Source organism: Somniosus microcephalus, chromosome 6 (assembly GCF_052327205.1).
Source record: "Somniosus microcephalus isolate GS21.2 chromosome 6, FLI_Smic_1.0, whole genome shotgun sequence".
In the NCBI taxonomy this organism is placed as follows: Eukaryota; Metazoa; Chordata; class Chondrichthyes; order Squaliformes; family Somniosidae; genus Somniosus; species Somniosus microcephalus.
The window spans coordinates 30,187,423-30,212,762 of NC_140992.1; the positions used below are offsets into that span (position 1 = coordinate 30,187,423).

A 25,340-nucleotide genomic window follows, 5' to 3' on the forward strand; every position below is an offset into this window, starting at 1 on the left:
AGCCATTAGATCAGGTCTTCTGTGGTTGGGAGACCAGATTTAGTGGGTCTCACTGAGCCTATGAATGCATCTGCACAAGTCAAATATTTGCTCAGATCAGGCACACTTAAACCTACTTTTCTTTTCTCGTTTTGTGGGGGCAGGGGTGGTAGAATACCTTAAGTTACTCTAATTTTGTTCTCCCTCCCCATGTAGGATTCCCTTATAACATCCATAAACTTTTGAAACTATTCAAACAGTAATTACTTGAGCATCAAGCTAAACTGGCTAGGGGTTATTGAGCCAGAGAGTGTGAAGGCCAGCAAGCAGTTATTAAACCAGATTACTTTAATGTTTGGTTATTTATCTACGGATATAATTTAACTCCTTTTCCAAGTTAGACTAACTCCTCCCAGCCTGATCACTCATCAATTGCCCACACCATTGAAGGATATAATTCTTTAAAGATTTGATTTTTTTTTAATATAAAGAGGGCCACTGAACGCAACAGTCCTCCAAGCATTACAACCACATCAAATATTTCCACCTTTATTTACTCAAACTCCAACAACTTTAATTAAAAAAGACACTTTGGCACTATCCCTGAATCAGAAAAGTTTGGTTGCTGAATACAAAATAATTATACAAAAAGTGAGTCAAACATTTTATTTATTTATGTTCAGGTAAAAACATTAACCTGATGAAGTAGTTATTGCAGATTTCAGAAACCAGCACATTAACAGTTGGACAGAGCAGTGTTTACAGGTGCACTATCCTTATCAAACCAAGAGAGCTCAACTATTACTTTTGTTCAAAGCTAGCAGTGCAAAAACAATTAAGTGAACTACAACAAGGTAAATTAAACAAGATAAAGCAACTGTCCCACTATAACAGCAAGTGGAACTCTTCTTTTAAAGTTTTACACCAACTGGAAATGCTACCTGTCCCTTAAATAACAGACTAACCAGCCCGATATTGGTTTAAACTACAGAATTTAAAAAGAAAAAAAAAGGAAAAAATAAGGGAGACCTCCGTATTGTTGCCTGAAGTCATTCTGTAAACAGGTCTAGTGTGTAATTAAAGGCTTCTGCCAACAGTCCTATTATTTTGCAACAAAACTACTGGCAAATACTAGAATTTGAATATTGGAAACAGGAATAAATTTTAGACTATGATACAATTGTTGGGACAATGTAGGTTAAGAAAAGCTTAAAATCTTCAAGCTCTCAGCTTAACCTTTTGTTGAATCATGGGGTTAGGAAACATCTCACAAAAAAGCAGAACCCTATGTTACATCACACAAGTGCAGATGAGTTAAACATAAAAGGACAAACTAGATGGAGGAGAGGGTGAAGAGAGAGACGAGAAAAATGCAAATGACACTAACCAGAGCTTAAATTATTTTATGCAAGGTATAAGTGGGTCATTTCTGTATGTTTGTACATATTAATCTTTGGAAACAAAAAAAAAACCACCAGAAATGTAGGCTCCAGATGGATATACACACCAATATCAAACTGCACAGTGACATTTTATTGTTCCGTCATCCTGGAAGAAAAACATCCCTTTCTTTTGATTTTGAATACCACACAGCAAAAAAGCAATTTAAAAACTGCACCCAAATAATTGTTAAATTAACAAGAACTTCTTTAAGAATTTATTTTTTGTTTAAATCTTGCATTAACTTTGGGGTCTTTTTTCAATTTCTCAGTCCGTAGGGGCTATTTTAATAAATATACCATCCAAGTCTTTTTGTTGAAGATTTGCAGCATACCAAGCCATTTCTACAACAAGTACGCTGTACACATTGCCTTGATGCAGTGATACACTTAGAAAATAAATCATGATTTTTGTCATTTGTTGTAACAGGCAGCTTGAAGATTCAGACGCTGTGATCAGGAGAGATGGAACGACTGCTGCCCTTCTCTAGCAGCTATTAAAAGTTTTTCACGCATTATGTCGATACTGGAGTAATCTGGCAACTTGAGATAATTAACACAGGTCATTACAGAGGGTAAGAAATCATCAGGGTTTTCTGTGGACTCAAAGGTCTTGCGGACAATGGTCAGTGGAGGGTTCAAACTCCGAAACCCTGTGAAAATATAAGAACTTGCATAAGCTTCATTATAGTATGTGTGTAAACCCAAATTTGCCAATCTTTTCAACAGCACAAAGCTATACTTGAACTTTTAAGATTTAAGCTGTGCTCCAAAGTGAAATGTGGGTATGGGCTTCCTGATTCTTTACACATGAATGTATGACAGGAACTACATTCTCAGGCCACTACTGTTTTGCACCATGTATAGCCATCTTCATCTGGTGCTCTTTCCCATCTCCCAGCACCAGCAGAAAGATCAAGTCAGAAGGCAATGCACACAAAGTGTGAAGATGCACCAGGTAATAAAGAAAGCAGGGATGGAGGGGGGTGGGGTGGGGAAAGAGAGGGAGCTTTATACATGGAGACAATATACAGAATGCACAAGACCATGCCTACATTGGGAAATTAGTGATATGGAGACAACAGCCTTGGTTCAGTGATAGCGCTCTTGCCTCCAAGTCAGAAGGTTGTTGGTTCAAGCTCCACTCGAGATTTGATCACAATCTAGGCCGACACTTCTGTGCAGCACTGAGTACCGGACTACCGTTTTCCCTCAAGTGTCAGATCAAGGCAGTACTGAGTGAATATATTAATTGAATCCAAGTAGCTGTTTTGCAGATATATTTTGGGACCACCCCACCCCTTGGCCTGCAAATTGGCCACAGCATCAGTAAAATGGGTTCCAACTCTTCCTAGTTGTTCCAGGCCAAAGTAGTAATAGAAAAAGTCATTAATTTAAAGCTAAAAAGGAATGGTGTAAGCACCATCAAAAACAACAGTAAAGTATTAAATCTAAGCTTTCTCTGATGTACTGAACAATTGTCAAATCTGCTACAAGAGATAGGAGATGCAAGGCTGTGACCAGAGGGAGGCTCTAACGGAAGGATCTGGCATGCAAAGATTTTAATTTCAAAGTTTACAATCACATCAACGTTACTTTATAGTTCAGAATGTTTCTTCAAAAAACAGAAACCCCATCAACACGAGAGACACAGTTGGCAACAGCAGGCTTACCTCCAACGGGCAGTCGGGGACTTCCGGTAACAAACTGAAGAAATAACCTCTGTTGCTCACCATCAAAACTGCTGAGTATTTCAAACAGAAATTTCACCGCACGACTGTGGAACAAAAAAGACCAACTTCAATTAAATTGAAGTATTCTATACACTTTTCTCCAGAAATAATATCCACAGATCAGAATGGGCATCTTTCAGTGCAATCATAAGGCACGGCTATTTATGCTGTTCCAACATCCAGTCATATCCAATCATCCCCATACATCTTTCATCTAACTCTTGGGAGGAAACAGCTTAAGGAGTTGACTTGCGTTCTGGCTGTTGTTACAGGACATGCCACATATTACTATCCACATCTGCGAAGAATAAACCAGTTATGTCCATTTGAACACAATTCTATTGCTACTGTCCTTACCAAGGTAGATGGCAACATTCTAAAAGCTACCAATTCATCCTGTTCATTGCTGATACAAAAGCAAAATACTGCAGATGCTGAAAATCTGGAATAAAAACAAAGTGCTGGAAATACTCAGCAGGTCAGCCAGCATCTGTGGGGAGAGTAAAGCGTTAACATTTCAGGTCGATGACCTTTCGTCAGAACCGGAAAAAGTTCCAGTTCTGACAAAAGGTCATCGACCTGAAATGCCAACTTTGTTTCTCTCGCCACAGATGCTGCCTGACCTGGAGTATTTTCAGCATTTTTTCCTGTTTCTGTTCATTGCCAAGATGGCTGTGAAACCTCAATATCCTAACATTTTGTTGCCCTGCAGTAGCACGAGCTTCACAGACTGCTTTGTAGGATTGTACCTTAAAGCAGCATACAAAAGTTGGAACTATAGACCAATTAGTTTAATGTCAGTGGTAAGAAAGATAATGGAATTCTTAATCAAAGATGTAATAGAAAAACATCTAGAAGCTGAAAATAAAATAGTCAGCACAGATTCCTAAAGGGATGGCCATGCTTGACCAACCTTATTGAATTCATTAAAGTAACAGAAAGGGTAGATAAGGGCAACATCTTAGACGTAATATATTTGGATTTTCAAAAAGCCTTCGATAAGGCACAACAAGCAGACTTATGACTAAGGTCAGAACATGTGGAGTCAGGACAAGTAGCAGAATGGATAACAAGCTGGCTACAAAACAGAAAAAAGAGTAGGGATTAAAAGGTAGTTCCTTGGATTGGCAAATGGTGGGAAGTGGTGTTTCACAAGGATCGGTGCTGGGACTACTATTGTTTACCATTTATATAAACGATATGGACTTGGGAATCGGAAGTACAATTTTAAAATTTACGGTGACATAAAATTGAGGGGTGCAGTTGATACAGAGGAGGACTGCAACAAAATACAGGAAGACATTAATAAACTTGCAGAATGGGCATGTAATTGGAAAATGAACTTCAATATAGATAAATACTATATAATACATTTTGGTAGGAAGAATAAGGAGGCCACATATTTCTTGGAAAGCAAGTGTCTAAATGGGGTGGAGAAACAGAGGGATCTGGGGGTACAGATACAGAGATCACTAAAAGTAGTGATGCAGGTCAATAAGGTGTGAAAAAGCAAACAAAGTACTGGGGTTAGTTTCAAGAGATAGAATTAAAAAGCAGAGAAGTAATATTAAACTTGTGTAGAATCTTGGTTAGACCACACGTGGAGTACTGTGTACAGTTGCGATCTCTATTATAAAAATGATAGAGGTGCATTGGAGAAGGTGCAAAAAAGACTTACAAGAACGGTAACAGAACTGAGGGGTTATACCCACCAGGAAAGATTGAACAGGCTGGGGATCTGTTCTAGAAAAGAGACGACTGAGGGGTGAACTGAGAAGTCTTCAAATTATGAAAGGGTTCGATAGGGTAGACATAGAGATGATGTTTCCACTTGCGGGCGAGACCAGAACAAGGGGCCATAAATAAAAGATCACTAATAAATCCAATAGGGAATTCAGGAGAAACCAGAGTGGTTAGAATGTGGAACTTGCTACCATGGAGTAGTTGAGGCAAATAGCATTGATGAATTCAAGGGGAAGCTAGATAAGCACGAGGGAGAAAGGAACAGAAGGATATGTTGATGGGGTTTGATGGAGATGTGGGAGGAGGCTCGTGTGGAGCATACAGCGGCAAGGACCTGTTGAAGCAAATGGCTCGTTTGTGCTGTAAATACACGCCACTTGCTCACACCAGAACGCAAATGGAAACTGCAACATGGGGATAATCTCAGTCCAAACACTACTTCACGCATACATGTTTTCCATTAAATATAAAAAGGATAGAATTTTAGGAGGGGTTCCCTGATCATCTACCGTAACTTTAGCAGAAACCCCGGAGAAACGACATAAATGGCCGTTCGTCATTTCTCTGGGCTTTCTTGTGATGTTCCGAAGCTGTGGCAGATGGCGGGGACAACCGCTGCAGAAATTCCAGGTGAAACACTCATACCTGTCATGATTATATCCATGATCTGGTCTGCAACATTCCATCAAAGTCTTCACGTCCCATGCCTCCGACTTGCTGCCACAGAGTAGCTGATCCAACTACAGGTCAAATAAGGAGAAGGTCACACACAGTGCAAGTATACATGAGCTTCAACTTCAAGCTAAAGTTAAAGATCAATTTTTCTTAAGTGCTATATAAAACTGGAGATTTCAATTTCTGCTTAGGAAGATCACACATGCCGTTACAATCACCAGGCACCTAATACCAGTTAGTTGAGTACTGTGTGCACCTTTGGCTGCCCAAATATAGCAAGAACATTAAAGTCAGAGTGTACACCATAGATTTACCAGGTGATGCCAGGACAGGAAACCATAGTTACAAGGAGACACAAGCTATGGGACTATTTCCACTGGAGCAGAGACTAAAAGATTTACTACAGGTTTTAAAAAATGATGAATGGTTTTTTGGTAGGGGTGAATACAGAAAGACCATTTCTTCTGGTTGCTGAATCAGTAACAAGGTCAATTTAAAATAACCAGTGAAATGGTGCACTTGGAGAAATTTCTTTTTGAAGTGTGTTGCTTTGTCACAGGGAGGGGTAGAAGCACAAGTCACAATCTTTTAAATGGAAAAATTGTATAAATATTTGAAAGAGGACATGGGGAGTGAGCAGGGTGGTGGGATTGGTTTTGGGTTGCTCTAGCAGACAGCCGACACATGAGTTCAATGGCCTTCTATGGCAACAATCCCAAAAACTTGACAGATTTAAGTTTAGTGACCCTTTCAACAGCCAGTTCTGATCATGCAAGTCAGAATGGCATGTAAAGGCAACAAGTAAATTTTACTGAACTGTTACCGGTACCATCATTACTCGTGGTTATCATGGCCTGTTGGTTAGCAACACGGTCAGGTTTCACAATTTTTTATTTATTTTCTTTACAGAAATGCTTTTGGGATTGAGTCTATGCTTAAGTGTTGTATTTTAAAACAACGTAAATTCTCAATTAAAAAAAAAAAGTTGGGTCACAGCTCAGTTAATTTCAAGTTGGTGCAATAAGGGTCTATCGTTTCATCCCAGGTCCATTAACCAGAATGACCCAGATACGAAGCATTTAGTTATCACGAGTCTCAGGTGGCCAACAAATATTCACACCCATTATGGCGAGGATGAATCTATTCATCTGCTTCCTTCGGTCAGAATTAACAAAAAAGGAAAAAACTTAATGTTCAGGGATAGTCAGGATTTAAAGAAAACAGTGAGGGAAAGGCCAGGAGCCCAAAGCTCAGTTTCTGCGTTAGATGTTGTCTCGAAGGAAAGGTAATGCCAAAAACAAGCCAGCCCACAAAAGGAACTGCACTGGATTTTCAGTATTGTTTACATTCTCAAAATATTTGACTCAAGCATTGAACCCATGATTCTTAATAGCCAGGAGCACTACCAAGTGATGCACTGTATAGAACTCCAGAATCTCTGGATCCAGCCCCTTTCAGGTGGGTTTACCACCCAATGAGAAAGCCTTGCATCATTAATGCCAATTGCAGCAGCAAGGAGTTACAAAGACAACCTGGGTGTCTTTTGGAGGAAAGCTTCAGCATAAGTTAGCATCAATGCTATTTTAGGCAGTAGGCTTGGTTATGCAGTAATTAAGTGCACCAGTCAAGCTTTATGGACAGGTTACGATGCAAGCCTTTCATTTGGGAATATATCTAATGAACTTATCCTGAAGTTTTCAGAATTGGCAAGAGCATCTAGATCAATGCTTGAAGTGTATGGGGGTGGAGGTTGGAAATCAGAAATCATCTATAGCCTTTAGTTCCTGTGTCAGTAGGTACCTTGCATACTCTGTGGCACTAATTTGTGAAGTTGACACAATCCTTGATAAGGGACATTAGCAGAAAGCTGCAATGAAACATCTCAAGTCACTATTAGTGTAATGGCTTGCACTATGCTAGAATGGAAGACCAAGATACCAGAAGGAGATTTAGCTAGTGCTCTGACAGCTTTGATGATAATGTGCTTAATTCTGTGATCCGATTTCCCACGGTATATTTGCTTCGAGTAGTAAAATACCACCTAATCTTCAAAGATTACTTATACACTGAACAAAGCGGCTGAAAACCGTACGCGTGCATGGCACCAAAATCAAAACAGTGTCGTAGCAGCCGGCACCCACATGGATGACTATCTATTCACCTCTATGTGCAGTTTTAACAAGAGATGTAATTTCTCAATTTTGTTGGTACACAGTGATGCATCAGTGTTCTTTTATAGATGCAATAGTGTGTGCGTGTTCAGGATCAAACTGATGTGGTTTTTGGGTCAGGCAATTACATCACAGTAACTTTAAAAACAGTACTAACTTCCATTTCCCAAGCAACAGATTAAAACTTTCCATATCTCTAAACGATACCCAAGGAATTTGCTGCACTGTATTACAGATACCAACTTAAATATTTTTTTAATTTGAATACTGGTTTCCAACTTAGTTTGACTTTCAGACACAGGAGAATAAACATTTTTGAAGCACAATAAAGTTTTGTTTGTACCCTGTACAGCACATACCCGTTAACCACATTACTGGTTCTTCAGAATTTGACACTGTACCAAAATGAATTTTGCCATTTAAGGAAACCAACCTCAATGGGAACTACTATCTATCTCTTCATGACGGAAAACTGTATCCATTTTTAAAGCTGTTCCCAGTGAGGTGGCCTTTGACTAGGTCAGTATATCTCTACGAAAAACTAACCTCCTCAGGGTAAAAATACTGCAAGTGATGGAGTGGAAAAACTGACTCAAAGCCATCTCGAAAAGATTCAAATTGCTTGGAAACGCCTTCATTCAGGGTCCAGTACACTACCAGCTGCAGGAAAGAAACACAACTTCTAATGATACCAAACCACAACTGCTTGCAATTATAAAAAGTGTCTTTAACAGAGAGAAACATCCCCAGGTGCAATCAGACAAAAATGGATACCAAACTAAAAGGAGATATCAGGAAGGGCAATCAAAAGCTTGCTCAAAGAAATGGGAGTTAAAGAAAGTCTTAAGGGAGGAGAGGGAGGTGGAAAGGCGTAGAAGTTTAGGGTGGCAATTCCAGACTGTTGGGCTGAGATGTCTGAATGCATGGCAGTCAGTGGTGGAGTGAAGAGTGGGATGCACAAAGTCAGAATCAGAGATTGCCAGGAGCCATTGCAGGCAAGCCAGGATGGGGAGTTGGGCGAGCAGAATTTGGTATCGGATAGGATATGGGCAGTAGAGTTTGGGAGGAGTTGAAGTTTCCGGAGGGTAGAGGATGAGAGGCCACCCAGGAGTGCAGTGAAATAGTAGAGTCTGGAGGTTACAAAGGCATGGTTGAGTGTTTCAGGAACAGATGGGCTGAAGCAGGTGATCTTTGCGATAGAGAGCATGCGGGGTTGAAAACTCAGCTCGGGGTCAAATAGGACAGACTGCGAACAGTCTGGTTCAGCGCGAGACAATGGGCGGGGAGGTGGGTGGAACCAGTGGTGAGGGTACAGAGTGTGTGATGAGGGGCTAAAGACGATGACTTCAGCATCCCCAATGTTTAACTGGAAGAAATTGTGGCTCATCAATGACTGGACATTGGACAAGCAGTCCAACACATAGGCAATGGAGGGATCGAGACCAGTGGAGAAGAGCTAGAGCTGGGTGTTATCAGCATACATGTGGAAGCTAAACCCTTGTCTGCAGATGATGCGGTTAAGGAGCAGCATGAGAGGATCAGGAGGGGCAAGGATGGATTCTTTTTGGACTTCGGGGCAGGAGGAGAAGTCATTGCTGGAAATACTTTGACTACGACTGAAAAGAAAATATTGGCCATTTAACAATAGAGGGAAACTGAAATTGGCAGAACAGAGTTATTTTGCATTGTCTTGAAGAGGGCAGAGAGCTTAAGTTGGAGATTAGATTGTCTGGAATGGAAGAGCTAGGTAATGTGCAGATGATGGCAATTATATTAGATTAGACACTCAAGGGTAGCAACATAAATGTTAAAAGTTCATTTTATTTGGAAAAGATAAAGGATTAGAAAGTGGTAAATATAACTCCATTTAAAAAAAAAGGTTCAAGTGCCGTACTTTATAACTGGTAAATTAGTCTGTAAAGTGTTTGAAACTATTAATGCTTCTGAATACTGCACGTTTGCAGCAAGCAGGCTGGAGACAACCCTTTCATGCAAATTGCTTGATGGCAAAAGTAACACTGCCAGCCAAGCTAAGCAGTTCCTATTGGGAACACCCGAGTAGGGTCACCAACTCTGGCTGCAGACAGGCTGACCTTTCACCATTGCTGTCCTGTGCAAATCTGGATAGGAAGCGCCAAATAAGTTTTTAAGCCAATGGATAAACACATAATTGTCACATGTGCAGTTAATTGCGACCATCCTGTGCACGGGCAGCTGCCATGTTGGGGAAACTGCTGGGCAGATTGAAATTGTTGCTGAATCTGCTTGGTAACAACAACTTGTATTTATATAGCGCCTTTAACATAGTAAAACATCCCAAGGCGCTGCTCAGGAGTATTACAAGACAAAAAATTTGACAGAGCCCCACAAGTATAAATGGAGTCGATTTGGCACCAATAGGAACTAAGCCATTGGAAGTGGTATTATAGCTGGGCATTAAAATGAGATCTACAAGAATTCCTGAATAAAACACAGCATGGGATGTAATGTACTTAACGATCTGAAAAATAGTTGGATAATTTCATGTATATTTTATACTTCAATTAGTTTTTTTTTTAATTTAAAAACAATGTTTGGATGATTTGGAAGTTAACAGGAAGTGACTCACTACTGGATTGCTATACTTGGATTATGCAGGCATTCATCTGGAACCAATCAAGGTCCTTTTGCTGTTTACTGTACACCACAGACAATATTAAAAATGTAAGTGAAAATTGCTGTACATACCCGCAGATACTCTTCCAAATTGTGTATGGTGACAACTGTGTCCTTGCCTCCTTTTTTCAGTTCAACACTGGCATACCCAGGTAGTGTGAAGTCCAGCCCAAGGTCTTCCACAGAGCAGCCATTCATATTGAGGCTTTCCAGAGCCTGTTGAAGACATTCTTTGCTCTATCAAGAAATTCATAGACAATATTAAATCTAACTTTTGTAAGGTGTCCTAAATAATTGCCCTTGGTAACTTCTCGATCTTAACCTTCCACTATAAATAGGTCACTTTCCACAACATATATATGGAAAGTTCGAAGGGAAAAAGCACTGGGACAATGTTCCTTTACGAGATTGCTAATGGCAAATTAGATGGGTTACCCACCATCCACCCCAGTGTGTAAAGCGTTGGTCTAGTAACATCTCAATCCCTTTGGAAAGAAGTGGGCATGTTTTAAGTCACTCCAGCGTCCCAAGTCAAAGAATCAAACAGCAGGTTCATAGTGAACTTAATGTGAGCACTTAACTGCACTCAAATAAAATGAGGCAGCCGTGCCCAAATTTAATTAATCTAATTCATTTCATGTTCCAAGTGCAACTGAGTTATAAGGGGAATTGGTGATAATGCAAATTTGGAAGCCCAAAGTTGGAACTGGCTCGTGTCCAAGATGGGGGTTGACTGCAGTTTGTTCAATTGGGTCATGCTAATTAACAGCAGGCTGCTTCTCAAAATGCCGTGCAAGAGAAAATTACAGAGATTTTGCAGACAAGCCATAAATGAGAAAACTTGATAAATAAATTCCTCATCAGGAGCCCTGAATGTACACAAGAATTTTTCAACTTTAAGCAAAATCAAACAGCAATGGCCAACTTTTTATAGCACGAAGTGGCCCAGTAGGCAGCCACAGAATGTGGGGAGAAATGTTGTTTGACTCAGTCCAGGAATCTCTCAAATGTGACAGCGTCCACTGCTTGGAATGAAGAGATACAATAGGATATAAAAAAAAAAGGAGTTGAATACACCAAGGGTAGATCACAGTGTGCTAGATCACAAATGTCTTAAATGAGTCAACAGCCCCCAGGGGATTTGTTCCCATGAAAACACCCATTCAAAAAACAGCATTAGATTTCTACACGGAAAATTAACATTCCCATAGCCAACAGTGACTCCCTCACCAAGTGGTGCAAAAAGCTTCTATCCAAAAGTAAAACAGCAAATACCTGAGGAAATGGGCATAATGTAGGCCCTAGAACTGTTAATGGGAAAGTGATGATTCAACTAAATTACAACATGAAGGTGGAGAAAACTAAAGCTTGCCATTGCAATAGTGGGCCATGTGCCATTTATGGTTGCAAGTTACAGGGATTCAAGCCACATTCACAAACCATTCAATGTTCGCTCAAAGTCTTTCCTCCTCCACCACCCCATCTTCGATTCCCTTCCAGGTATTTCTCCATGCTACCCCATAATATTTAGTTTAAATGTTTATTTATGCCAAAGGAATCAAGCAGTGACACTGTCCTTTATTTCCAGCCACAGCATCTTCTTTTGATCAGATAGCCACAAATGCACTTGTTCAAAGCAGTGGTAGAAATTTCAGGTGCAAGGATGCAGGACACCAGGTTAACAAATTGGCCAACTTTCATTCTTACCTGTGATCTATCCTGCTCCAATTTCTTCTTTTGTTTTATGATGTCCTCAAGATGACAAATTGATTTTGCTACTACTGGGTCAATGTTGAAAAGATCATGGGAGCAAAGGGAACTTTCTTGTCGCAGCATCCATTTGTAAAACGATAGGCTGAGAGGCAAATCCAACTGTTCAAAAGAAGTGGAAGAAGTTGGAGAAAAAATTACTTCTACACAATAAATAGAACATTCAAAAATTCAATTTTAATAGCACATGATTTTTTCCAGTTCTTGAATGCAGTTTGCATTACAATTTCAGTAAAATACATGACATCACTAACCAGGGATGCACATTGCAGTAATATGCATCACGGAACCACAAATAGTTTCTAAATCTCAAGGGAAGAATAGAAAATAGATATGCATTCGCTGAAGTGGTTCAATAAGATGCTGTACAACACAAGCTGAAAATTCAGATGAATGTAAATTATATACAGTTGTAATGTAATTCCTTTTATTCAGTTTGGGATCAGATTCTCTGCTCATTGTAAGCAGTCGGTGCAGTGTAAACTCATGTGGGTTCGGTATTAGAAGATTTTTATACCAAAGGATTAGTGACTGCAAAATCATTTTCTCAAATCTATCAATATTCAAAATCTAAGGTCTGCATGCACTTCCTGTCAACTTTTTCTATTACAAGTTCCTATGTCTCCATTTGGAATGGAAACTGAATGCAAACTGGTCATGCTGTAATCACACACTCCCTCTAGTGGGAGGTGCTGCAACACCACAACTGGCAGGAGGCTGCAATCACAGTACACAGTAATAATACATTTAATAGAAATACATAAAAAAGTAGGAACAGAATATATAAGTAAGGGGGGAACCTATTTACATCTGTACACCCTGGCCCAATTATCTCCTGCCATTCTGGGCAGTCAATCTATGGGAGATTCACTAGTTTAAAGTATATGCAGTTTACCAGGTGTTACAGCTTGCTAACAGATGCAACCTTTATTTGAGTTAGACTGAGTTTCACATAATTAAGGCTAGATGTCTTCAGTAGAAATCACAGCTGGTTCAAATTATACTTGTTTAGGTCACTTACCAATTTTTAACCATCCTCATTTGGACAAAATCACTGGACCATACTGAACTCTTTGGAAGTTTGCAGCAACTCTGAAATCTACAACAGGCTAACTTGAAAGTCTGTTTGGAAATTACTAAAAGGCTACAAATTACGCCTCAGTTAGTGATTTGTTGAAACAGATTTTATTTTTGCAAGAACAATTTTATATAACCAAGGATTAGAAAAACCCTCCGGTAGCCTAATTTCCCCCAAACTAATATCCAATTGAAATCTGTTCAAATATCAGTCGTCACTATGGGGCTGGGAGATCATTCAACGTTCGTATAAAGTAGTTCTTCTCAATATCCATTTGAAATTTATGTCCTTTGCTCCTACTAGCTTGACTTATTTGGTAGTAATTTTCCAGGTTTACCTTATTTTTAACATTTTATATACATCAATGAGGTCTTCCCATAATACATTCTCAAACTGATTAACAGAAATGTTACATTATCTACCATGAGAATAGTTCAACCTACATGTACAATATGATTACACAAAACATGCGCTTTGCAGAAAGTTTCGAGAGAACCCCCTTGTATGTTATTGCTGTTCTGGAGTTAGCCAATCATATGGTGTGAAACTCTACCAATATTTGATAAGAATGAACTTACATTTATATAGTACTTTCTCATCCAATTGCTTTTTTTTATGTACTTGCAAAACAGCAAGTGTGCAACAGCAGCCAATCTACACTGAGGAAGTTGCCACAAACAGAAAATGAGATGAATGTAAAGTTAATCTATTTTTGGTGGTATTGGGTGAGGGAGGAATGTTGGCTAGGATACCAAGAGGCTTCCTACACCTTTTTGAAAAGTGCTATAGGATTTTTACATCTACCTGAACTAAGAACAGGCAGACAGGACCTTTGCTTAATGCCGCATCTAAAAGACAGCACCTCCAACAATACAGCGCTCCCTTAGAATGGCACGAATGAGTCAGCTTACCATACATGCTCAAGCCCCGGAGCTGGGCTTAAACCCACAACCTTCCGAGCTAAAAGTTGAATACACTACTGAGCCAAGCTGACATGAAGACACACAAGGGAATTTCCTCCACACACAAACATCTGAACAATAAGCTAGAAGCATCCTCCATGAAGTGTCTGATGCAGCAAAAGCGACTAATCCTGCATGTTACGATAAAGAGAAAACTGTGTTTTGCAGAAGATCAGATAGCCAATGCATCGGTAGGAGTGCTGCCAATCTGCAGTTATGCAGGCCTCAAAACTAAAAAAGGTGGTTACCAGCAAAAAACCATTTGGCTCCAAGAGGCTTTCCTGGTATTATTAGAACAAATATCTTAGAGCATCAGATGAGACAACCTGGCAGCTTAAACCACCAACTTACTGAGTGGCAAAATTATTTATTTTCTATTGGATAAGTCAGTGCTTTTAAGCAAAGACACTGCATATCTTGCTCACATTGACAGTTATGTCAAGAATGCAGTGGTTGATAAAGGCAGAAGTGGTTTGTTCACACTTCATGTAGTGTGTAAACACGTTGGGGGAATATTCTTTTTCTTCTCTGTTGAAAAAGAAAGGTTGAGAGCAGGAAATAAGTTTGATAACAGACGGTGACTACCTTTAATAGACAATCTTTGGACAGTTTCTGGAGCTAGCAAAAAGAGGAAACATTTGATGCCCAGTAGCAGGCTTTTTACAGCACGAGAGTCACAGAACTGATGCCCCAAAATTCAACAACTGTGCTTTAGCCATAATCTCAAATGGGGCTTGCTCTAATATATAGAAGATAGGAGATAGGAGCAGGAGTAGGCCATTCGGCCCTTCGTGCCTGCTCCGCCATTTAATGAGATCATGGCTGATCCTTTAATTCAGTATCCCGTCCCCGCCTTCTCTCCGTAACCCTTAACCCCTTTTGCCCGTAGAAATATATCTAATTCCCTCTTAAATATATTTAATGAGCTGGCGTACACTGCCCTCTGTGGCAATGAGTTCCACAGGTTCACCACTCTCTGAGTGAAGAAATTCCCCCTCATCTCTGTCCTAAATGGTTTAGCCCTTATCCTTAAATTATGTCCTCTAGTTCTGTTCTCACCCGCCAAGGGAAACATTCCTTCTGCATCCAGTCTGTCTAGACCTGTCAGAATTTTATACACTTCTATGAGGTCCCCTCTCAATCTTCTAAACTCCAGTGTGTACATCCCTAAACTACATAGTCTCTCCTCATAGGTCATTCCCGCCATTCCTGGTATCAGCCTGGTGAATCGCCGCTGCACCCCCTCCATGGCAAGAACATCCTTCCTCAGATGAGGCGACCAAAACTGTACACAGTACTCGAGGTGTGGTCTCACCAGTGCCCTGTACAGCTGCAGCAAGGTATCCCTGTTCCTGTATTCTAACCCTTTTGCTATGAAGGCCAGCATACCGTTTGCCTTCTTGACCGCCTGTTGCACCTGCATGCTCGCCTTCAGTGACTGGTGTACAAGAACACCCAGGTCTCTCTGTACTTCCCCCTCTCCCAATCTATTGCCATTTAAATAATAATTTGCCCTCCCGTTCCTGCACCCAAGGTGGATAACTTCGCACTTGTCCACATTATAGTGCATCTGCCATTTATCCGCCCAATCGCCCAGTCTGTCCAAATCGCTCTGGAGCTTCCTGGTCTCTTCCTCTGAGCCCACCCCCCCTCCTAGTTTAGTGTCGTCTGCAAATTTGGAAATGCTGCATCCGACTCCCTGATCCAGGTCATTAATGTAAATTGTGAACAGCTGGGGGCCCAGGACAGATCCCTGTGGTACCCCACTTGTTACTGCCTGCCATTCAGAAAATGAGCCGTTTATTCCAACTCTCTGTTTTCTATCTGACAGCCAGTTCCCTATCCACGCCAAAACTTTCCCCTTTATCCCATGAGCCTCAATTTTCCATGCTAATCTTTTATGTGGGACCTTATCGAAGGCCTTTTGGAAGTCCAGGTACACCACATCTACTGGCTCTCCCCCATCTATTCTACCAGTTACTCCCTCAAAAAATTCCAATAGATTAGTCAAGCACGATTTACCCTTTGTAAATCCATGTTGACTCTGTCCTATCCTGTCCCCATTTGCTAAGTGCTCCGCTATTTCATCCTTAATGATGGACTCCAGCATTTTGCCCACAACTGATGTAAGGCTTACAGTGTGACTTTCATTCCCACACTATCCATTTCTATGGAGTGTCAATTCGAGATCAAGTCCAAATTGAAGTCTCAGGTGAAAGGACAGCATGCTAGCCAACTACAAGTCACCTGACAAAAAATCATAACTTCACAAACTGAAATCTCTCTCCAGCCCTAATTTCAACATTGCTTAGATTGAACAGAAAATGAGTTCGCCGTCCAATTACAGATCATATTAAAATTAGTTTAAAATGAAGTGTGGCCAGCAAACATACATATCCTCATTTGATTGCAGATTCATACAGCAAAGTTATCAATAAAACATACCAATCGAAAATCCATGATTGCTTTGGCCAAGAACTTGCCCAGAAATCGCAACTTCATTTTCACTTTAGCCACATATGCTGGTTTTGTATTTCTTCCAAAAGGAACAGGAAAGAGGCCCCGTGGATTATGGATGTACTTGGTCCCTTCTTGGCTGCCTAATAGCATAATTAAGCTAGTTAGTTGACAAGTCATTTTATCCTTCCTTCAAAACTCTTCTCGATGATTACTATAAACTGGAAACAGTTCTGATATCACCTGCAAAACAAATGCTCAAAAAAGGCTCCAGCAAAGCCATGAGAAATCAGAAAAGAAAAAGTTAGAAGAGGCATGGGAAGTATTACGGTCTAAGAATTTTCTGGATAAAAATTACCAGAGTCAGGTAGGTTCTGGATATAGCTGGTACTTCATATCAGTTGGATCCCTCCTCCAAAAAGACAAAGATTTAAGCTTTTGTAGCACAGATGACCAGTCTGTTCTGGTTCAGGATTGTGTTTTTTTTTAAAGTGAATCTGACCACAAGGCTACCATACAGTCAAGTCATTGACATGAATTTCTCCAAATCCATTGCATAGCTGTCAGCCGTATGTTTAATTTACACCATGATGCTTGTGCAAAGTTATTTCTTGTAATTAATCATTCACAAACCATAACTGCTGTTTAAATCAAACTACATGCACCCTAAGGGGAGGGGAGGAAAAAGAGACGATGGGAACTCAGACCATTGTCAAGTAAATCAGGTGCGCAAAATTTGGAATATATTGCTTTATTAATAAACTAGAAACTTTGTTTAAATGAAAAATTAGCTCCAAGCATTAAAATATGGGCAATGCCACTTTAAAAAAAGTCTAGCTTATTACAGGAAACACTTTTTTACCGGCACCTAAATAACTGGAAATCTCTCAACCGGCAAAATTCAGGAGCAGGTTCAGGCAAGTTTTACTTCATATTAGTGGCCGTGTAACCGGGGTTCCTGGATCTGTGGCCATGTAACCGGCGTTCCTGCACCTGTTGCCATGCAACAGGGATGCCTGGATCTGCGGCTGTATACGGGGCTCTCGTACTTTAGTAAGTATAACTCTAATCTGGACTTTTTGATCAAACAGCACCACACCGGTCCCGGATAAAAAGAGAGTTTCCTGTACAAGCATAGAAAGTAAACAACAGTTTGAGTTTTTTTTTTCCCCACAATTTTTTTTATTTGACAAACCGTACCTTTAGGATGGGACAGTGTGACTTCGTCTCCCCGCCATAGACCCAGGTCAGCTCTCTGCAGTTCCTGAGATACAAGTGCATAGAATTCCAATGTTGGACCCAGACCCGTCCCAACCTAAAAAGAATTAGCTGGTCAATTTTAGAAAGTTGAAGTGAATACTAGCTTAGCTGTTGACGGGATTAAAATACATGGGCACAATGCTTCAAAAGAAAAATTTCAAATTCAAACTAAAAGTGAATCGACATTAGGCTTACTTCGTTTTCATATTGAATTTCCAGCATTGCCCTGGAGCTTCCCAAGTCCTGCATCACCGATTCGGCTTGCTTCAATAACTCTTCCCTGTTCACAGTACGCTGTGTAGGTGAAAAAAAATTAACAGCTGGATTAGAATTATCTGCATAAAACTTGGTGAGAAAGTGGTACGAGTTTAAATGGATGGTTTGCTGGGGTACACTCAGAAGGATCATGTTCTTCATAGTGTCTCACCCAAGTAGCTGAATGTTTCAGAAGACTATTGGTCATTGGGGGGATTTGCAGCTGAAGCCAACCCCATTCTACGCCAATGTCCAACAAACCCACATTTCCAGGTGTCAATGGATAGCAATCAGGACCAAGAATCCCCACCGATTTCCCCTGCCTAAATCAAGGGCAATCCAGTAGGCTTTCACTGATTTTTTGGCACTAGCCCACAAATTACCAGATTATTTGAATTCAACTTTAACACATGGATTACTAATGCATTATCATAACCACTAGGCTATCATACCCCTGGGGAGATCATATAGTTGATGTACAAGGCACTAGTCAAACCTCTTCTGAAGTAATTGTGCATAGTCCTGGTTACCCAATGATGGAAAGATTATTGCTCTTATTAGGAGGACTAAGGTGACCCAGTTACTTGGGAGATCAAGGCACCACAATGACTGCAACACGGGTCCCACAAGACAGAATCAATTTAGAGGGTTTTTTCTAATGTGCAGCAATAGTCAACTGTTGCCGATCACAGTATTAGGATGAAGATGCAAGGAAAAGGGCCTGAAGAGTCCGGCACTCTTAACTGAAATACTGAACTCCAAAAAGAAAATTTCCTGCAGTAGTCACCTACAAGGACTGTATTCATTTTTCATTTAATGATTAAGTAAAAATGTCATTTCCACATAGAATTAAGTTTTAACATATCCTGCAATATCCATTACAACTCAGAATTTGTCTCTATCTTCTGCAGCATGTACGTGATCAGCACCCAGGTATAACAGCAGCTATGTGCATCATCCTTGAATTTTCCCTTGTTGCAGGAAGGTGACTGGTGTCTGTTATTCTTCCTTCCCATGTGACAAGGAGCAGAACTACACCACACAGTCATTCATTCCCACTTTGATTTTACTAAATTGTTTTTCTCCCAAACACATTCACTTCTGACCCCTTTGCAGTGCTACTAAAGGAGGAGAGTGAAACACTGTCTCCAATGCCAGTCCCTTTACTAATACAGGATTGGGATAGAGTATTTAGCCTCTCAGTCCTTCACAGCACTATTTTTGAAATGTGTGTTAGATCATTACAGAAAACCAGTGTGTAACTGCTAGTAGAGTCTTCTCCCTATTACAGGAAATGACACCATAGATACCATTCACAGTTCAAGCAGTAATGAAAAACTGCCATGTTAAGCTGCAAGCACATGCATTTACCTTTTTCCTATCCAAACGGGGAGCAACTCTGCTATCCTGGGAATCAGACTGGTTGATTTCCGGGTTAGTATCCAGTAATCTCTGCATGGCTCGATCTCGATCAAACGCAGTCACGTAGAACAGCATTTGTCGTGTGTCAAACGGGAAAAAAAATGGGCTTAAAAAACAAAGAACATGATTGGTAACCTGCTTTTATATTTGTACAGAAAATCACAAGTCACTTAACTCTTCACTGTGCACGGAACAAAAATGCTTCATTTTAATCTTAAGCCAAACTTAAGACATATGGGGAAAAAGTCAGTTGTTTACGCTTCCAGTTAGCGCCTTAAGAGGGCACTAATGGGGCACAAAGCAACTAGTGCCCGGGCGTGGCGATGTTTGCGCCGCTCGCGAAATTAACTAGACATTTTGCGGCGGTGCTAAACACTACCGCCACGATCTCCTGCGCCAGCAGATCGCAATGCCCCGGTACGGATATTGAGTGGCGCCCCTGCCTTACTGCCTGCCGCTAGCAACGACAAATGGGGGGCGCGTTTTGCAGTCAAAGGGACTGGGGGAAGCACTATTTAAAGGCGACCGCTTCCTGCCTTTTTTTGTTGGTGACATTTTTGCACCACGCAGAGAGAGAGAGAGAGAGAGAGAGAGAGAGAGAGAAAGAAAAAAAAGAGGTACTGAACAGCGCTCTGCAGGTTCATTTTGATTTGCCCTTCCTTGCTTTGCCAGCACTGAGGTAACGCCTCGCTCCTCGGCCTTTGCGCCTGTGAAGCGCCTGATTTAGCGCTCCAATCGCCTCCAGGGGTGATAAAAGCCAAGTTTGCCGTTGGAGGCGATAATTAGTACCAGGCACTAAATTTTGCGCACGGCCAATAATGGCGCCCCAAACGGGGCGATACTGAATTTTTCCCCCCATTACCTTTAACACAAGTCTTATTTTGGTAGTGTCTTTTTTCCCCTCTTTTCCAGAAAAAGGAAATGCCAATGCACTGAAAACTGATTTGGAGTCAGATATATATTGACCTGACCATGCAGTTGAACTGACAACATTGGTAGTTTTAACATCATGAGTTATCTGAAGTCCCTGGTGTTGTATGAAATGAAGGGGATCCTGTGGAATTTTTGAATATAGCATCTGCTGTTTAATATTGTTGCAAAGTGCAGTGGTGTGTTTTTTTGTGCAGCCTGCAGAAAACTACAGTAAATGCCTAAAATCAGGGTCACAAAATTAATGAACTTCACAGAGCTTCCCCAAATCTCATGGAACTTCAAGGATTCCACACCAAATGTAACATGCAGCTCTACAGGTCACTGGTCTTGGTTCAGTCAACAAGGTCATCCAAACTCAAGCTACTTACGAAAAGGTAAGTAACTGGGGGAAATGAATAGATCATGCTTTTCTCTTTGTTTTTAGGCAACATTAAACATCTCTCCATGGTAGTGGTAAAGATGTCCCCTCGTCATTATCTGAGTTACTAACCTGCAAGGCTATAGTCAGCTGCAAAAAGTGCACCTGATTTCACTACAGTATTAAACAGCAAATGTTATATTTAAACTGGAATTGGAACATATTGTCCAAGTATATAATGTTGCATGGAAAATTAAATGATTTTACTCCATTTGTGAAATCGACCAGATATAATTAGCTCTGGATTTCTGAGCCAGTCTCCTTTTAAAAAGGTAGTAAAGAGAGACAAGGAGGGATGAAAGAACAGTTATACAGCAGTATCAGCCAGATACTGTTCCCCCCCACCCGCAAGAATATTTCCCACAAGTTACCAGTGGTACAATTGTCTCGACTTTTCCCAATGCTTTCCTCCTACAGTTGTGTAACACATTTAATCAGTGTGTTCCACTTAAAGAAAATTCATGGACAGAAGTGCTTCAACTGAAAACCAGAATTTGAAAACCTTTGTATAAAATGCAGCTTTCAATTCATTAAGTTGTAGAGTTAATCTAATGACCGGGGAGAAGAAAAGAGAAATGAGTAGGTTTGTTCCATACCAGGTCCTTCCCAACTCAGTCAGCCATGTTGGTATATTTCCTGTCATAATAACCAATGGATCTTGAAGCTGGCGGTTAGCCTTTGCAGTCAGTTTGCTGTTGATCAGCTCATTGGTTGGAATAATCTCTTTACACACTGCATTCTGTAAGCAATAGGACATGTTGATACAGGTACAAATGAACAGCAATCTACTTACAAGTCTTGAATAATGATTGCCACAAGGTAGCAGCTTGCATGTTACATACAAGATGTTAAAAGCAGGGTGGTTCACAAACTATTGCATGCTATTTCACATTTATAATACACAAATCTATATTAAAAGTTTTTGAAGATAAACCAAAAATGTTGGCAATATACAGTAGTTTAGTCAATGTTTGAAATGGAAAGACTGGATCATGTTTTGGGTGGAAATTAATCAGAAGGTTTCACCTTTCTCAACCTTGTCACGCAAAAGTATGAATTACACACCAACATCTAACGGCAATATGGCATTGAAGGTGAGCGGTACAGCAGAACTGTTTCATAAGAACTAAACCAGGAGGATTGAGGGGAAAGTCTAAACCAGGAAGGAAACAGTTACCCTACAGTTTTTATTTACTCAGGCTGAAAAAAAAATCCATCAGCATGATGTGAGAAACTCAGTTAACTACACTCACCAATTGTTCACTATAAACTTAAACAGGTGAATGCCATTGTGCAAGACATCACCAAGATTGCAAATAACTGTGACTGGAAGGCAGTTTCCAGTGGGGTTCCACAGGGCACAGAACAGTAAGCTCTTTCGTATCCGGCACCTACGGGACCGGGATGGTGCCGGTTGATTAAAAATTCCGGATAACGGAGAGGTATACCTACCGAGGCAATTTATATATCAGCCAACCTCCGACCAGAAGAAGGGACATGGAGGGGCAATGGCCCAAGGTACGAGAGCCCCGTTACACAGCCACAAGTGCTGGAGCCCCGATCTCACGGCCACAAGTGCTGGAGCCCCGATCACACGGCCACAAGTGCTGGAGCCCCGATCACACGGCCACAAGTGCTGGAGCCCCGATCACACGGCCACAAGTGCTGGAGCCCCGATCACACGGCCACAAGGGCTGGAGCCCCGATCACACGGCCACAAGTGCTGGAGCCCCGATCACACGGCCACAAGTGCTGGAGCCCCGATCACACGGCCACAAGTGCTGGAGCCCCGATCACACGGCCACAAGTGCTGGAGCCCCGATCACACGGCCACAAGTGCTGGAGCCCCGATCACACGGCCACAAGTGCTGGAGCCCCGATCACACGGCCACAAGTGCTGGAGCCCCGATCATACAACCGGAGGTGCAGGAGCCATGGGTACACGGCAAAAGGTACGAGAACCCCGGTTACACAGCCATAAATATACAGTATATGGAAGCCTCAAAACCTACTCCTGAATTGCCTATTAGAGAATTCCGGATAATTAGGTGCCGTTTAAACGAGAGTTTTGTACAGTAATAGGTCCCTTGCTTTTTGTGGTATAGATCAATTATTTAGACTTCAATGTAGGGGGCATGATTAAGTTTGCAGATGATACAAAAATATGAAATGGCCTCTGCCTCAGCCAGCATGCCTCTGTATAAAGACAACTGTCCTCACTGACAATTTAAATTGATAACCCCCTCTTCATTGACTCTACAATCAGGAAATGGTCTTACACTAGTCACACGATCAAAGCCCTTTAAATTTTAAAAACCTCAATTAAATCTCCTCAGTTTCCCAATTCACAAGTCTTGCTGCATATTATTGAACTGCAATAGCTACTAAGCGTTAGTCTATTGGAGGTAGACAAAAGGAAAATCTAATTTATAATGGGCCAGATAATTAGGTGCAAGGCCTGGTTTACCAGCATAAGATTTGAAAAAAGTAAAAAAAATGTTTTTTCAGTCACTTAAAAAAGTTTATTTTTAGCCTTGTTAAAAAAAAAAATTCAAAAAATTAAATTTTTGTTTAAAATATTTAATTTATTGTAATTTCAATTAATTTGAAAAATGTGAATTAAAAAAAATTATTTAATGTTTTGAAGTGTTTTTGGGGTGATCTCCATTCATATAATTGACAGGTCTATCTGCCAAGTGTATGAAGGGAGATTCCCTTCTTTGATTGGCTCCCCATGGCCCACGTGATCCCAGGGACGCTTGCGAACCGCCTGCGCCTCTGGGATACATGGGCCCTGCGCACTTGGGAGTTGGAGAGGCCCAGGATCGGAACTATATGCACCTCAGGAGCGTGCGTAGATTTTTTCCCCAGATCGGAGGCCTCTGCACGCGGGAAGCCTGCGATCGGAAAATACGGCCCAATATTTTGGAATTCACAGTAATCAATGAATAAAAGCTGGTTTCTGGGTATGGCAGATTTGAAGTGGTCTATCCAGGGCTACCTTTCATCCATCATGACTTTCAACAGCAAAATGAGCACATCTGTGCTCCTTAAGTTGGAGGGGGAAGTAAGAAAAACATTAGTTCCCCCTTATAAGTATCTAATAATCAAATTTATTTAGGTCTGAAATATGGAAGTATTCAGGCAAACCCCACCTTGAGACAATGTGTTTCTGTGAAGCACACTCCTTCCAGCTCAGTCCCTGGGTCATGTGCTGCAGCCAAAGCTACATTTCATCTCGAGCTCTGAATTACTGGCGAAGGCTATCTACACTTGAACCAGAGACTGCCAGAGTCAAGCATCGTCTGCTTGCAAGCTCAGAGTAAAAGCCTGGAAGGACCCTCCCATTTGTTTGGCCCCAGGTGAAACAAAAATAGAGTGGGGAAGGGAGAAGTTAAACATAAAGCACGATATAAAAGAACAAAAACAAATCTAAATTGCAACCCACGTACATTATAAAGGAAAACAAATACCCAAGAGCAAATTAAAGGCCATGATCTAATTTCAGAGTTAGTTAACGGCCAAGTTCTCAGAGGCAATTAGAATTCTCTCGCAACCGCTTGCTGGGATTCATTTTTGTAGATGTTATCTTGCAGTACTCACATTATATAGGTAATACCAATATCTACTGATAGCATGAAGGACTCTCAAAAGCAGAATCACATCTAATGATGGGTCCTCAAATGTTATTCCATCTGGAGGGATTGAAATAAGATATGTTTCCAAAGGATTTCCCACTGGAGGGCACACACCGTCTAGGAAGTAAGGAAAAAGTTAACAGTTCAATGGTCTAGAAAGGACACCATTTAAGTTTAAAGTTCTGACAAAAGTTCATGAGAGATTAGTGGTTCATTACATACAATAAAAGCTAAAATGATAATAGGATTACATGTACATTTTCTGTGCGAGAAAAAAAAATTACTTTCTATTATTAAATCACTTGACAGAGCATTTAACAGGAAAGCTTATGTATGAAAACTGGCTAGCAAATAATAGAAAATAGTGAGGGCACTTCCAAGCATACTAAAGGAACAATGAGGGTAAAATCAGAGATTAAGGGGAAATCTAATTTGAGTATGAAGATGTGGCACGGATAATGGCCTGGAAATTGCAGTTGGAGGCTTGCCGCCGCATATGCCTCCGAACTGCAAGAAAACTATGCACTTACCTTGTGTCTCCGGAGCTTCGGACTCTTGCGGTCCTGGGCCTGCAGGCGTATGCCTGCGTAAAGGCCCATGGATCCCGGGGCGCATGCGGCTCGCAAGTGTCCCTAGGATCACGTGAGCCAGGCCAGCCAATAACAAAGGGGGATTCCTATTACACTTACGGGGATTCCATTTACATACAGAATCCCCATAAGCATAATAGAAATCACCCAATAAATAAAACT

At 40.9% G+C, this 25,340-nt stretch overlaps 1 protein-coding gene across 11 annotated transcripts in view; it reads right to left on the reverse strand.

Annotated features, from left to right (window-relative positions):
• Positions 1-630: 630 nt before the first annotated feature.
• trip12 (thyroid hormone receptor interactor 12) overlaps positions 631-25,340 on the reverse strand; it is a 150,987-nt gene continuing 126,277 nt past the window's right edge. For 10 of the 11 annotated variants that reach the window (XM_085989910.1, XM_085989909.1, XM_085989919.1 and 7 more), the window contains exons 32-43: positions 24,554-24,705; positions 21,547-21,689; positions 19,549-19,705; positions 18,118-18,216; positions 17,863-17,977; positions 16,651-16,805; positions 12,103-12,267; positions 10,468-10,632; positions 8,287-8,400; positions 5,540-5,634; positions 3,092-3,195; positions 631-2,071 (exon numbers count right to left, since the gene is read on the reverse strand). In XM_085989910.1, coding sequence (XP_085846036.1) covers positions 1,875-2,071; positions 3,092-3,195; positions 5,540-5,634; positions 8,287-8,400; positions 10,468-10,632; positions 12,103-12,267; positions 16,651-16,805; positions 17,863-17,977; positions 18,118-18,216; positions 19,549-19,705; positions 21,547-21,689; positions 24,554-24,705 — 1,661 coding nt within the window. In that variant the 3' untranslated portion in view covers positions 631-1,874. The remainder of the gene's footprint in view (positions 2,072-3,091; positions 3,196-5,539; positions 5,635-8,286; positions 8,401-10,467; positions 10,633-12,102; positions 12,268-16,650; positions 16,806-17,862; positions 17,978-18,117; positions 18,217-19,548; positions 19,706-21,546; positions 21,690-24,553; positions 24,706-25,340) is intronic. The other variant, XM_085989912.1, reaches the window with a different exon arrangement.